At 35.9% G+C, this 16,089-nt stretch overlaps 1 protein-coding gene across 17 annotated transcripts in view; it reads right to left on the reverse strand.

Annotated features, from left to right (window-relative positions):
- The window catches only part of LOC106873997 (potassium voltage-gated channel protein Shaw), a 526,032-nt gene that overhangs the window by 120,367 nt on the left and 389,576 nt on the right, over positions 1-16,089 (reverse strand). For all 17 annotated transcript variants that reach the window (XM_014921551.3, XM_014921552.3, XM_014921548.3 and 14 more), the window contains one exon: positions 1-210. This exon is cut by the window's left edge and continues 706 nt beyond it. In XM_014921551.3, the coding sequence (XP_014777037.1) occupies positions 1-210 (210 nt within the window). The remainder of the gene's footprint in view (positions 211-16,089) is intronic.

Below are 16,089 nucleotides of genomic sequence, written 5' to 3' on the forward strand. Positions count from 1 at the left end.
AAATGTGAACCACGCATTGCAAGCGCATTCGATGTAGAAAAAGGCTTCATGAGGTTGAGTTTTTTGTTTTTCCAAATTCCAAGAGGAGTTACTCTCTAGAGGCAAATTTGTTGCATTACGCAAGACTGGAACTCGCATTTCTGGATGCGTCTTAAGGCAGAAGGACAATATTGAAATAACGATGAAGAAAACGGAGACGATGGAGATAACCTGAAAAAGAGAAGAGATGATACATATGAGAAATTCTTGAAAAGTTCTGAAAAATTCTTGAAAAGATCTGAATGTTGATTAATAAGGAGCAAACAAATAGTCAGAAAAATATATCGTATTTTGTAAATAGTGTTGAATATTAATATTTTTCTTGGATTTTACTTCTTTTTAGTTTATAACAAAAACAAAATTAAACATTTAAAAATATAAAATAAATTAAGTGGCAAACTGAAATTTGAAGTGAGGTTTACTGTTATGTTAAGGCTGTCATTGTCATCATCACTGTCAGCAACACTACCACCACCACCATCAACAACAACATTATTTTATGCCTCCTGTTATTCAAATAACATATAGCCTATATTATTACTATTGAGGTGATCATGGTCTGAGCCACTGTTAACTGAAACCTACCTTAGATACAACTAAATTATAGTAAACTAGTGTAGAAAGTGTAAAAGAGAAATAGTGTAATAAGTATATTACTAGAACGTCCAGAGTATACACATATGCAGAAATCACACACGTACTCATTAGTATATGTGTATCAGTATGGGGGGTTTAATGCAGCTGGTAGGTTGATTGAAAGTTGCTTTACAAACCAAGGAGTCATCAGTTGTTTGAAAAAGTCTAGTAATTATCTATTATAGTTGCATAAAAGATATACATATATATACTCATATGTCACTATACACATGTACACAATGTCTCCCAGGTCTTCAAAATACATATATTGTCTCCTTTAAAGGATCTCATAAATGCATAAATATGTGTGTGTACACACACACACACACACACACCTAAATATATACATACATATACATATGCTTGCATATTTTTCAAATATATGAATAGGTAGGTTGATAATTATCCTTTCTGCTATAGGTACAAGGCCTGAAATTTGGGGCAGGGGACTAGTTGATTACATTGGGGGACTATTTGATTACATGAGGGGACTAGTTGATTACATAAGTGTGTGTGTGCATGTGTGTGTGGGCGTGTGTGAGAGTAAGAGAGAATGAGGGAGTGTGTGTGTGTTTATGTAAGTGAATGTTGTGGTTGATAAGTTTGTTTCCCAAACTCATAGTTTCAGGTTCTGTCCCACTCCATGGCGCTTCGGGTTAGTATCTCCTACAGCAGCCCTGTGGCAATCAGGGAGCCTTGTGTGTGGATTTGGTTGATGGGAAGTGAAAGAAGCCTGTTGTACATATGTATCTGTGTATGTATGTGTTTGCAGATGTGTGCATTAGTGTTTCCTTATCTTGACATCATGGTATAGTTGTAAATAAACATTACTGTCATACAAACAGTATCCTTCATGTTCAAGCTTTCATGAAAACATGTCTGGCTAGGAGTAAAAATTTCTTTACTTGGGAACAGGTGAGGGTTTGACAAAAGGAAGGGCATCTGGCTGTAGGAAATCTCCTGCACTGAATTCTGTTTGACCCATGTGACCATAAAACAATAGAAATTTAACCCTTTAACCTTCAGATTTCTTAGTCAAATGTATTGCTTATTTATTCACGTTGTTTTGAATTAGTCACACATTATGTTGTAGCTTCAAAGTTTGAAAGGTGTGCTTGTATAATTTTAGAATGACATTGTAGAATTAATATGCAAGGCCAAATCTGGCTGAGCAGCATCCAAGTGTGACCGTTGCCAGGGCTGCTGATTGGCTCTCATGCTGATGGCATGTAAAAAGCACCATTCGAGGGTGACTGCTACCAGTGTTGCCTTAGTGGCACTTGTGCCGGTGGCATGTGAAAAACAACATTCGAGCGAGGTCGTTGCCAGTGCCGCAAGACTGGCTCCTGTGCAGGTGGCACATAAAAAACACCATTTGAGTGTGGCTGTTGCCAGTACCACCTGACTGGCCCTCATGCCAGTGGCACATAAAAGCACCCACTACACTCTCGGAGTGGTTGGCGTTAGGAAGGGCATTCAGCTGTAGAAACTCTGCCAGATCAGATTAGAGCCTGGTGCAGCCATCTGGCTTGCCAGTCCTCAGTCAAACAATCCAACCCATGCCAGCCTAGAAAGCGGATGTTAAACAATGATGATGATGATGATGATGACGACGACAAGTTTAAATGTCAAAGAGTTAAATGATGATGAGAATATTAAATGACTATAATATAAATAGTTGAGATTTTCATCATTATGATAATCATCATACATTTAACATCTGTTTTCCTTGCTGGCAGGGGTTGGATGGTTTTACAGGAGCTGGCTAGGCTGAAGACTACACCAGGCTTCACTGACTGACTGTTCTGGCATGGTTTTATGGCTGGATGTCATTTCTAACACCAACCACTACAGAACAACATAAAATTGTACATTTACAAGTATGACACAACACAGAAAATGTAAACAGTGCTGTCTATAAGAGAGAAACTTTATGTCTTTGAATGTAGATTAATAGGCGCAGGAGTGGCTGTGTGGTAAGTAGCTAGCTCACCAATGGCATGGTTCTGGGTTCAGTCCCACTGCATGACACTTAGGGCAAGTGTCTTTTGCTATAGCTTCAGGGCAGCCAAAGCCTTGTGAGTGGATTTGGTAGGTGGAAACTGAAAGAAGCCTCATATATGTGTGTGTGTGTGTGTGTGTGTGTGTGTGTGTGTGTGTGTGTGTGTGTGTGTATTTGTGTGTATTTGTGTGTCTGGTTTGCCCACCCAACATCACTTGATGCTGGTGTGTTTACAACCCCGTAAATTAGTGGTTCAGCAAAAGAGACTGATAGAATAAGCACTAGGCTTACAAAGAATAAGTCCTGGGGTATATTTGTTCACCTAAAGGCAGTGCTCCAGCATGGCTGCAGTCAAATGACTGAAACAAGTAAAAGAATAAAAGAATAATACATTGCTGATGGCACCAAATGACTTAAACCATCAAATTAGTACTCATGATTGTCTTACTGAAGAAGCTAATAATATGTACCTCTAACTTTCTCACATGAATATTATAAAAGTGCATATTTTAGTAGCCATATAATAAGCCAGCAAAGTGATTATCCTCACAATATTTAACAAATCTGATATCACACTGAAATTCCTCAATGTTTATAACTGAAACCATCTCTGACTATAAATATATATAATATAAACCTACAGATAACAATAATGCATAATTTTGAGTACCAGTATTTGTGTGTATGTGTATGTGTGTGTGATCATCATCATCATCATCATCATCATCATCATCATCATCATCATCATCATCAATTTAATCATTTAACATCCGTTTTCCCTGCTGGTATGGATTGGATGGTTTGATCAGAGCTGGCAAGCAGGAGAGCTGCACCAGGTTCCAGTCTGACTTCGCTTGGTTTCTATGACTGGGTGCCCTTCCTAATGCCACTTTACAGAGTGTGCTTGGTGCTTTTTATATTCCACTGGTACAAACAGACAAGACCTATAATGCTTCAAATGTGTTTTGGAGCTTAGCTGTGCAAAATGAAAGTGCTCAGTACCTGCTTCAATTGCAATAGCTGCTAGTCTGCACACACACATAAACTAACACACATTTACGCACACGCACACACACACACACACACACACACACACATACACACACACACTATATGATTGTGTATGCATACATTATTGAAATGCTTTAAATATCGAAGAAATTGCTGGAAGATCAGGCATTTGCCAGTCAAGATGGGCAGTTGAAGGTTTGCAAGTTTATTCCATGAGTTAGGATTATGGAACTCTGGGCAATACAGGGATGAGCAGAAGAAAAGCCATCAGGAACAATATTGGGAGTGGCAAGAAAATATCTATATGGCCTTGTCTCAAAAGAGGTGATCAGTGGGGTCAGAAGAATGCCACTGACACACAGACCTAGGCTTCATCATTCTGGATCAGATTGCATGCATGTGAAAGACCTGAAAAGACAAATGACTCCAGGCTACAACACAGATCATATGTCCAAATTCTGCATCTACATATAAATATATATATGTAGGACATCATAGAATGATAAGATATATTCTAGTTCAGTAATTGCATTACTGGCATGGATGTGGCCTAAGAAGTTTGCTTTCGAACCACATGATTCCAAGTTCAGTCCCACAGCATGACACTTTGAGCAAGTGTCTTCTGCTGTAACTTCAGGCTGAACAAAACTTTATGAGCAGATCTGATCGACAGACCTGAAAGAAGCCTGTTGTATGTATATACATGTACACACACACACACACACACACACACACGCACACACACACACACACACACACACACACACACACACACACACATATATGTATCCAAGAGCACATGCATTTCAAAAGATTAAACGAAAGTACTAACACACGTTAGGGTGGGGGGAAAACTTCTTCCAAACAGGTTAGTGACATTCTGTTAAAAGATTTTATAACCTTTTTATTATCTATTATCCAGCCATCTCATTCGAAGTCTGCCACTAATTCTCCTACTGGCTAGTTTGGCTTGAAGAATCTGTTTTGCAACTCTTTTCTACATGTCTGTATGTAGTACCAGAGCTGTGGGCTCTCAGTGTAGCGAAGTAATGGCTCAGCCAGGAGAGATTCCGAAATCTTTGAGCTATGCACACCATTGAGTTATGTTGCTTCAAGGACAATTTGTAAAAATCCTATTTTGGCATCTTGTAATCACAGTTGTACTCTTTCAGTATTTATCCAACATTTATGACCATAGATAAGAATAGACACAAAAACTGAATTGAAAATACTGTGTAAATATGAATATTGTAAATATACGACTCAGATATGAAGAATCCCCAAATTATGATCTTATTAAAATTTAATATCAAAATTTTCCTCAACAAAAGACATAGAGTTATGGCTGTGTGGTTAAGAAGATCAGTTCCCAATCACATGATTTTGAGTTCTGCCCCACAATGAGGCACCTAGGTTGACTGAAGCCTTGTAAGTGTACTTGGTAGATGGAAATTGAAAGAAGCCTGTCATATGTATATGTATGTGGGTTTGTTTGTGTCTACACACACACACACACAACATATAAGGACATAGTGTTAAAAAATGCAGTATATTTCAAAGCCAGGTGAAGTGAATCACCTCACCCTGGAAGTGAAGGAGAATGACAGATATTGATATTTCACAGTTATTTCAGACCATCGGTGCCATATACTGATTCAGCCCTGTGCTGTGTAGTGGGACTGAACCTAAAACCATGTGATGTGAACTTCTTAATCATGCAACCCTATGATTAATAAAATATGGTAAGTAACATTTTTCTATATTTTTGTCTAAATGTTTATCTTTAAAACATCTTTTTAGTAAACAATGCAAAACTGCATGCATAATATTTTGCATTTATTCTCTTGAGTGCCACAAATTTAAAATATTTGAGAGATTCGCTATTTTAGATTAATCTGTAAAATAAAATCTGTCCAAAAACACTTGGAAGCCCTTATAACTATTGAAATTAATCTGAAAGATTACCAAACTGCTGTTATGAAGCTAAACTCTTCTAGGCATGTGTGTGTATGTGTATGCGTGGTGTCAGAGTATGTGGTGCATGCTTATTGTGGAATTTTTGTGTGCCCATATGTGTACATGTTTGTGTGTGGTGTGTAGTTAGATTATACTATCAATAAGTGTTTGTGTGCATTGGCCAATGATATTGTTTCATACCATTCTCTCCATAGTGGTATGGATGGAAGGATTTAATTTTTTTTTGTTTATTTATTTATTGTTTTGAAAATTTCCCCATTTGCAATTTTCTAGAGTAGGTGTTTTTATGGCTGGTTGGATGCATTTTTTATCATTTACTAACAATAACAATTGAATTAAATGTCAGGTATGGCATCTGCTGCTAGCCTAGTGATGTAGAATAAAGTAAGGATGTTAATCTATGTTATTTATGGTCACAAAACAATGAAAAATTGTGGTGAGAGTTGAATCCATGAATGTACTGTTTATAATCTAGTGTCAAAGCTGTCGTGAACATAGCAAATGAAAGAATAAATATTGCAATTTATACTTTCTTCAATTTTGTCTAAGAGAGAGAGATAATCATAAAGTTTTGGTGGCCTCAGAATTCCAAAACCAATTTATATCTTATTGCAATCTTTTTTACATTATGCATTACTCAACTCATTTGAACTAGTTGATTTAGTGTTAACATATATACTGAAGGGATTATTAAAAGAAATGAAGTAAAAATAGAATTATCCTATTATTTCTGAAAGCATGGGAGACAACTCCAGACACATTTTGGTCTTATGAAATCATCTCCACAAAATATAGAGACCTCATTGCAAGTGATGAAAAAATCACTAAGTAAACTAAAATATTGTACACAGCTAAACGTTCAATCTCAGTTCTTTTTCCTGTATATGAAGTGAATAAGATTGTACATTTGGTAATATTCTCATAACAAAGTTTGTAATTTATAATGTTCGTATTCCAACATCAAATTTATCTCAAATCTTCTAGTATATACTCTGTTGCATGTAAATAATCATTATTTAATTAATCAAATTGCCTATGTATGCATAGCATACAAATTACACAGGCTATTTCAGGTGATTTCCAGATTGTGTTCGATATAAATAGCTATATGCTATAGTTCCCCTTGCAAACAGAAAGCAAGGATACTTGTCTTCTGATGAACAGCCAATGAGCTGTGAAACATGCCCAGATAATCACAATATTTTTCTATGTACAAAATGACTAAAAATGCATTTATAGTCATGTTTATGTAGAATTTAAACTATGAGAATTCCAACATAAAATTTTTCTCACGTACCTAAACTCTGCTTGACAGTACTTTATCTATTCTCCAATCATTAATATGTATATATTTATATTCATGCAAACATACCACAGATTGTAAAATTTGCTTTAGTCTTATAGTTTTTTAAATCCCAACCATTCATTCTTGACATAGTAAGACTATAGATAAACTACTGACTGTTTGAAAATCTGTGATAAATTTCATGTTGGAATAGCTAGAGTTTAAACCATAGGCTTCAGTGAAAATATAAACAAATGTAGAAAATATGGGCAAGGCAAATATGAAATTTATGGGTCATCATGGAAATGTAAATGAATGTAAATAAATTATTTTTCTCTCTGAACATAGAAAAATACTGGAATTGTTTTGATGTATTTTCAAATAGGCAAAAGGCCAGATCTAAGGTGGATAGTATCAGCTGATAGACAGACACATGTGCGTGTGTGCATTTGTGTATATATAAACATATATTCTTTATTCTTTTACTTGTTTCAGTCATTTGACTCTGGTCATGCTGGAGCACCACCTTTAGTCAAACAAACCGACCCCAGGACTTATTCTTTGTAAGTCTAACACATATTCTATCGGTCTCTTTTGCTGAACTGCTAATGTTATGGGGATGTCAACACGCCAACATCAATTGTCAAGTGGTGGTAGGGGGACAAACACAGACACACAAATACATACATATATATAAATAAAAAAAACGAAGAACAAACACAAAAAAAACACAACATGAGGACGTGGTACATGTAAAGTATTTGCAGATGCTCAGGGAAGGAAAGAAAGATGGTTTAACATTTCCAGCAAATCTCTTCTTCAGAAACAGAGGAAGGTCCAATAGAAAAGGAAGATGGAGGAAAAAAATCGCCACTGGTTCACATATATATATATGACAGGCTTCTTTCAGTTTCCATCTTTCAAATCTACTAACAAGGCTTTGGTCGGTCTGAGGTTATAGTAGAAGACACTTGCCCAAGTTGCCACACAGTGGGACTGAGCCTGGAACCATGTGGTTAGGAAGCAAGCTTCTTACCACACAATACATCTGTGCCTATATATAAATATATAATACATATCTATATATAAACATATATATGTATATATATATATATACTTGTGTATATAAGATTGACCAGTGACCGGTCTGTCAAAATGCTAGAAGAAGCTCACTTAAAAAATTCTCAAATACGGATTTTATTTTGAAAATGTTGATTTTGAAACTATAGTCTGCAGATAATCGAGGTATGTACAATTTTCACTGGTCTAGCCCACCTGTTTTTGCTCCGCTGAATTCGTATTTGAGAATTTTTAAAGTGAGCTTCTTCTAGCATTTTGACAGACCAGTCACTGGTCAATCTTATATACACAAGTACTATAATCCTTTTAGGATCTCCAAAAAAATTTTTTTCAAGAGCCTTCTGATTCTTTTAATGTGCTAGTTTCCTGGTATTAAATTGATATTAATTAATATCGAATTTTTACCACATTATGTTAATTATATATATATATATATATATATATGCATATATACACAGACATGACCGAGGTAAATAAACACCCCATAAAACATCGTTTTATGTTTATTCTGACTTGTGAAGGTTTATATTTTTCATTAATTGACATTTTCATGTTTCAGGTTCTATATGTGACTGTTAAATCATGCCATGTACAAAAGAAGCCTTGGAAGTGTCTGAATTTCAAAGAGGCCATATTGTTGGCCAATCTGAAGGTGGACATAGTCAGTGTAAAAACCGCAGAAAATCTTGGCATCCCACTTTCTACAGTTATTAGAGTGACTGTGCAATTCACCAGAGAGGGGACGGAGTCCAAATCACCTCGCTCTCTTTGCTAAGAGAAGAGTGGAGGATAATCCTCATTGCAAGGCCTCTGACATAGCAGAACATGTTGATATCAGTCCCAGAACAGCTGTCAGGTGTCTCCACAAACTTGGTTACCATGGCAGAGCAGCAAGAAGGAAGCCACTTATTTGACCAGCCAATATCAAGCAGAGAGAAAATTGGGCCAGTGAGATGGTAAAGAGGCCACTAGCATTTTGGGACACTGTCATATTCTCCAATGAGTCCAGATTTGCTGTATTTTCTGATAGCAGTTGAGTGTGGGTCTGGAGAATCTGTGATCAAGAATTTGACGTGAAAAGATTACAGCCAACAATGAAACATGGCAGATATTCTGTGATGGCCTGGGGAGCAATTTGGAGCAATGGTCAATCAGAGCTGGTGGAGTGTGAGGGAAACATAAACTCAGATAAATATATGTCCATATTGCAGAAAGGACTCCTTCCAATCTTCTCCAGTGGTGAAATGATTAAAGAAGACTCTTTATTTATAGAAGATGGGGTTCCTTGTCATATGGCTAAAATGACCCAAGAGTTGTTGGATGAGAATGGCATTAAAAAGCTTCTATGGCCAAGTCAGTCACCAGATACGAACCCTATTGAACACCTCTAGGGCATAATGGACAATACACTTCATAATCTCATCTCATCTACGTTGTCCCATAGTATGTCCCGATAAGGGTTTCGGTTGCACATAATATAGGAGTCGCAAGGTGTTTCTCCATGTGGCCCTACAGTTTCCATCTAACTAGGAATATTAAGGTCTCATCTATTGTCTTGCATTCAAGATCCTCTGCATGACATTCTGCTAGTTCAAATCCAATAATCTGATCTGTTAGGTCATGCCAATAACTAAATCCACGCCCTGCTGCCGACACCTTGATTTATAGTTATTAAGGTTTTGTCTGTCTCCTACCCTTCAACCTGTCTGGTCTGGTAAGACCTGCCTGAAGATTTCTCTCCCTCCAGCATAGCTCCCCAGGTCAATGGAGTACACAGGCACTTCACCGTGATGAGGTACTTGTTGAATTGGCCTTTAACTACACAGTAGTTCTTCTGCCCTTTGACGGGTCTTATTTTTCAACAATCACCCTCCTCACCAAGCAAGCTTGATGGGGTTGCCAGTTTAGTTGCTCATGACCCGACCATGCGACAAGTTGTACTGGGTTACATAATACCAGTAAGTGCTCAGGAGTGACCGGACATAATAATAACAGTTCATAAAAAGAACAAAAAAGCATCTTCAAAGCCAAATCTTTTAAGATTCCTGCATGAAACCGGGCAAGAAATTCTGCAAAAGAATATTCATCATCTGATCATTAACAAGCCTAATAGGGCCCTTGCATTGAAAAATGCAAGGGGCATGTCTACTAAATATCAAATATTCACATTATGACAATTAATAAATAATTTGAATGTATAATTTCAGATTTAAATAGACTTTAACAATTATAAGTGTGTCTATTTACTTCTGTCATGTGTGTGTGTGTGTATGCATATATATATATATATATATATATATATATCTATATATAATGATATTGGTAAAGTTTAAGGGACTGGCTTGGAAAACCTTAGGGAAGATGGTAGTAAGGAGCATTACTAAATGATTATAAGTGGGTGGTGGGGGAGGGAGGATTAGGTAACGGGTTTACTTAGCTAAGGGTGAGGCAGAAAAGAAGAGATTTACTTGTATATGTCTTGAAACGTATCAGAAACACGAAGTGTTCAGGATTGTGAGACTGTGTGAGAGAAAACTAAGATGTCATTGGTGAGAGGTGTGGTTGGAATGAAAGCATACTTGCCATCAATATATAAGACAAGAAAATGGTGTGAAATTGTTCTTCTGAGAGGTTGATGGATGTGAAGATTATATAGGATAAAGTGGGATTACCACATGCTGATCCTACAGAGGGACAAGTAATTGAAGTTGACAGTAGTATTATAGATTTAATGCTCAAGAGCATGAAAAGAGGGAAAACCGTAGGCCTGAATGGTAGTTGTGATGTTCTAAATAACTGGTGAGGAAGGACACATGATTGACACTCAAAACAAGATTGGAAATATTAAATTCTGGATTTTAAATGTAGTTATACAAGAAGTCATACCCAGTGACTAGCATAGAAGTATATTCATAACAAAGGCAAAGGAAATTCCTTAGAGAGAAGTAAGTATAGAGGAATCAAACTATGGAGAGAGTCATAGCACAATTGATCCCCGAGAGAGTAGACCTAGATGTGATGCACTTTGACTTCATACCTGGAAGAGTTACTACAGATGGCAATCTTCTCAGTGAAGCAACTGCAGAAGAAATACTTGGTGAATAATAAACCACTATTCCAGGCTTTTGTTGACTTGGAGAAGGTACTTGACAGGATACCATGTTCAGTAATTTGGTTGACTTTGCCTTCATCCATTTTGGGTTGAAAAAATAAGTACCAGTTGAGCACTGAGACTGATGAAGTCAACTGGCTTCCACTCCCCAAATTTCTGGCCTTGTGCCTACAGCAGAAAGGGTCATTATTATTATTACTATTATCATTGTCAATCAAATCTTCCTTTAGTAGACTTCTTTCTGAACTAATGAGCTGTATAATCTCTCTGCCCAGACCTACTTGATGCACTCACCACTCCTGTTATAATACCCTCTGTTATGTCTCACTTTTCAGACACAACACTAAAAACACTTTCTTCAGTCTCAAAGCTGGGACTATTGTCTTGTGCATATTATTCTTACATACATTGATATACAGAAGTTTAAAGTGATCATCAAATGCACTGATCTCTCCAGCCTGGGAGAGTCTACTGATGTAATGTTTACTGTTTCCTCCTTTTCATTTTTTATCTAATCAATAAAGAAAAAATTAGACGAGCAGAACTAACTGAAGCTATCTAATAACAACAATAACAACACCAAATGAAAAAAAAAACACTATCGAAAATAATGCACAACTTGTTTCTTATATCTTTCAAGCCTTAAATAAAATAATTAAAAAAAAAATGTTATTAGTAATTTATCATATAAAATTCTAATACTATGAAAGTTATAGGACTGATTTTTCAGTTTGTTCATTAATCTGAGAAAAACTGATATAGTTAACATAAACAATCCAGAAATTGATTAAAACATGATTGCCTGTGTCTCATGTCAATTCTGACCATTCTGTTATATTTCAGTTTTAGGTCTACAAGAAACCAATACTTTTCCAATCAAGTTTAATGAATCTAATAACACATTTCACGAGTAATTATTTTTTCCCTTCTTTTCTTCAATTTAAGTTTTTTTGACAAAACACTTGCTAATCTTTTATTTAGGCCTGCTAAGCTAAATTTCATCCCTGAACTTTGTAAATGTTTTTTTTAAATTATTTTCTTAAATTAATCAACTGATGATATTTAAATTTTTTATTCTACTTCTTTGTTTCAATATGAATTACAACTGGTTGAAATCAACTATTCATAGCCTATCTTCAGTGTTGCACTATGTCACTGCCAAAAATTCCTAATGGTCTGTCTATCTAATTGTGAATAAACTTGATGCAAAGTAAAATTTATTGCTGTAAACAGTAGGAACACTGAAGGTCTGACAAGTGTTTTGCTGGCTTGCAATGCTGAGTTTGAAACCTCCCACAAAGTAGAGTTGCTCTAGATATACTTTATAAGAAGCAAAACAAGTCCTCAGTGTAATATTTTTTTAAGGAAAAGCACATAGGTGTAACAATGATCATAGCATATCTATATGTCATAGATGTAACCAGTTAGGTTAAGACATAATTAACAACACTAATTATGAAGATAACCTACTTTTCAATGTAGTTACATCACTAAATACAAAGATTGCAGTTTTAAAAATATGTGATCCCCAGCCATCAACTGTTTTCTGTTTGTATTGAAGAGATAGAAAGAATATTTTATGTATAATCTGTATTAGAATTTTGTCCTTTGCATTTCAGCTGCAGATATGAAATATTGGTAATCTACAAGAATTCAATAATTCCAATCTTGATTTGGTTTATTCTTTTATTCGTTTATTCTTTTACTTGTTTCCATCATTTGCCTGCGGCCATGCTGGAGCACCACCTTAAAGGGTTTTAGTTGAAGAAATCGTCTCCAAGACTTGATCTTTGTAAGCCGAGTACATATTCTTTCGCTGAACTACTAAGTTATGGGGACATAGACAAACCAACATCGGTTACCAAGCTATGAGATGGGAAAAAGCACAGACACAAAGACACACACACATAAATATATACATACATACATACATACATACATACATAACAGGCTTCTTTCAGTTTCTGTCTACCAAGTCCACTCACAAGGTTTTGGTCAGCTCAAGGCTATAGTAGAAGACAATTGCTCAAGGTGCCACACAGTGGTGTTGAACTCAAAACCATGTGATTGTGAAGTAAGCGTCTTACCACACAACCACACCTACTCTATAAAGGGATTGTTTGATCGTAAAAGCTTTTACAAGCAACCATGCTTATCATATACACTCATGATGGAAAGCTAGTGGTCATCTACCAAATATAACAGATGACCACGATGTATTCGGAAGAGGACCACTGAATGCATATATAATTGAACGATATATTATGCAAAGTGTACTATTACTGCTGTAAGGGAAGCATAAGTATACTTTACATACACATGAAGTGTAGTTAGTTATTTATTTAAAGTAGTATAATGTAAGGATACATGTCTGAAACAGTTTAGCAGTGAGTCCTATTGATACTGTTGTGGAGAATGAAAGTTGGTACATACTGCTAAGTGCAAGAGAGGATCAACAAAGAGAAATATAATAGTCATGTTAAAAAGTAGAGTGTTGTGTAAATAGATTTTGGTGCTGGTGGTGGTATAAACGAAACAAGCTCAGAAGAGCCCATTGTTGTAATGTTTGAATAAGCATAATGAAGATACAGTGCATTAATGAGGTAAGAGCTGGACTCTGTTTGCAGTGGGGAGAGGGGATAATTATTTCTAAATGGTTGTTGTCCAGTGTGTTATTAAAATTCACTTACAATTATAAATATATATATATATATATATGTATGTGCGTGTACACAAATTTGCATGTGTGTGTATGTGTGTGTATATACATATGTATATGTATGCATATGTATGTATGTAGGTATGTATGTGTGTATGTATGTTTGTTTGTATGTATGAATCTATTTATATATTATATATGCCACAGTGATTCAAGAGTCAGTGATGTATTCATCACAGAGTCTTGAATTTGAGTACTGAATCTTGAATGCTGAGTACTAAGAAGATCTGCATGCCAGACATTCAGACAATGGCTGTACCTATTCTACCACAGATGTTACTGAAACCATGATTGAAGATCTCTGACCTAAAGCCAGGTGTTATTAATTATACAAAAAAAACACAAAACCAGGCAAAGTCTCTAAAAAATATTATCTATCAGTTATCCAAGATATTAGCCATTGTTGTTATTGGTTTGTATCTCAATTTGAGTTAATTAACTAAAGAAGACAACTTATCATACATAATCCTTAAATTTTAATCTCTATTAAAACCTTACCACATGACAAAATATTTCCTTAATCTATGCAGTAGGCAAAATATTCCCTATAGTTTGTTAGTGGAAGCGCAATGGCCCAGTGGTTAGGGTAGCGGACTTGCGGTCATAGGATTGCAGTTTCGATTCCCAGACTGGGCGTTGTGAGTGTTTATTGAACGAAAACACCTAAAGCTCCACGAGGCTCCGGCAGGGGATGGTGGCGAACCCTGCTGTACTCTTCCACCACAACTTTCTCTCACTCTTACTTCCTGTTTCTGTTGTACCTGTATTTCAAAGGGTCAGCTTTGTCACACTGTGTCACGCTGAATATCCCTGAGAACTACATTAAGGGTACACGTGTCTGTGGAGTGCTCAGCCACTTGCACGTTAATTTCACGAGCAGGCTGTTCCGTTGATCGGATCAACTGGAACCCTCGACCTTGTAAGCGATGGAGTGCCAACAAATGCTTTTTTTAGTAAATAGTTATTACTTAAAGGTACAGGCAAGGATGTGTGTTTGAGAAAGTGCTTCCCAGTCATGTAGCTTCTGGTTCAGTTTTACTGCACAATACAATGGAAACTGGAAGAAGCCTATCATGTACATATGTATGTGTGAGTGTGTAAACCCTGGTCTTGATATCACTTGATACTTTTAAGTGAGCATCACTGTCATACAAGCAATGTTGTTTATTTCCAGTCTTTCATGGAAAACATGTCAAGCTATGGCAATATATAATCATGGAAACAAGTAAGGGTTGGTGACTGGAAGGGAGTCTGGCTGTAGAAATCTGTCTGACCCATGCAAGCATGGAAAAGTAGAGGTTAAAAGGCTGATGATAATATGTATATTGTGTAATTTCAGAATTACAATGATATTTTTAGACATGGTTAATTAGAGGTTAAAGACTAATCAAATTATTTAATAAATTAATTTCTGTATTAAAGGTTTTCATGTATGAAATATTTTTTGGCATGACTCCAAAATCTTTGAAATATGGGTAAATTTACATTCTTGATCATATTGATTTCAAATTTTGGCCCAAGACCAGCAATTTTGTGATAAGTTGGCCCAAGACCAGCAATTTTCTGATAAGTTGATTACATTGACCTCAGTGTCCAACTGATACTTATCTTATTGACAGTGAAAGGATGAAAGGCAAAGTCCACCTCAGTGGAATTTGAACTCAGATTGTAAAGACAGACGAAATGCCAGTAAGCATTTTGTCCAGTGTGCTAACAATTCTGCTAGCTTGCCACCCTAATACATTCTTGGTTATATTAAAACAAACAAAACGAGCAAGCAATTCTTTTGGTTAATTCAAACATCACAAGTATTTTTGGTTTCCTATAATTGTTAATAGTATATGTTACTTGATCAACAACTTTTAGGTCAACATGAAAATATATTGCAAAAATTGCTAATTACTAACTGATTGTTATATTAGTGGTAAAGCAGAGATTTGCCAATCAAAATTTAATTTGGATTGTGTTATGGTTACTAATAATGTAGTTTAAAACTCTTCGATTCTAGATCAACCTGAATTAAAACTACTTAAAAATTCTATCATTCTGTCTATTGAGAATCATATTATCTTTCCTGAGGAAACAATGCAATCTTTCTTGAACAAATATCTTTTCCATTGAAATTCAGTTCTTGCATGTATTTACACAAGTTAATAACCTTTAGCATTTCCCAGGTTCTTCTGTTCCAAGAAGACCTATTGAGCATACAAAAACACATCTTGCTCTCT

The sequence above is a fragment of the Octopus bimaculoides genome, chromosome 4, assembly GCF_046866305.1.
Source record: "Octopus bimaculoides isolate indiv1 chromosome 4, ASM4686630v1, whole genome shotgun sequence".
Classification (NCBI taxonomy): domain Eukaryota; kingdom Metazoa; phylum Mollusca; class Cephalopoda; order Octopoda; family Octopodidae; genus Octopus; species Octopus bimaculoides.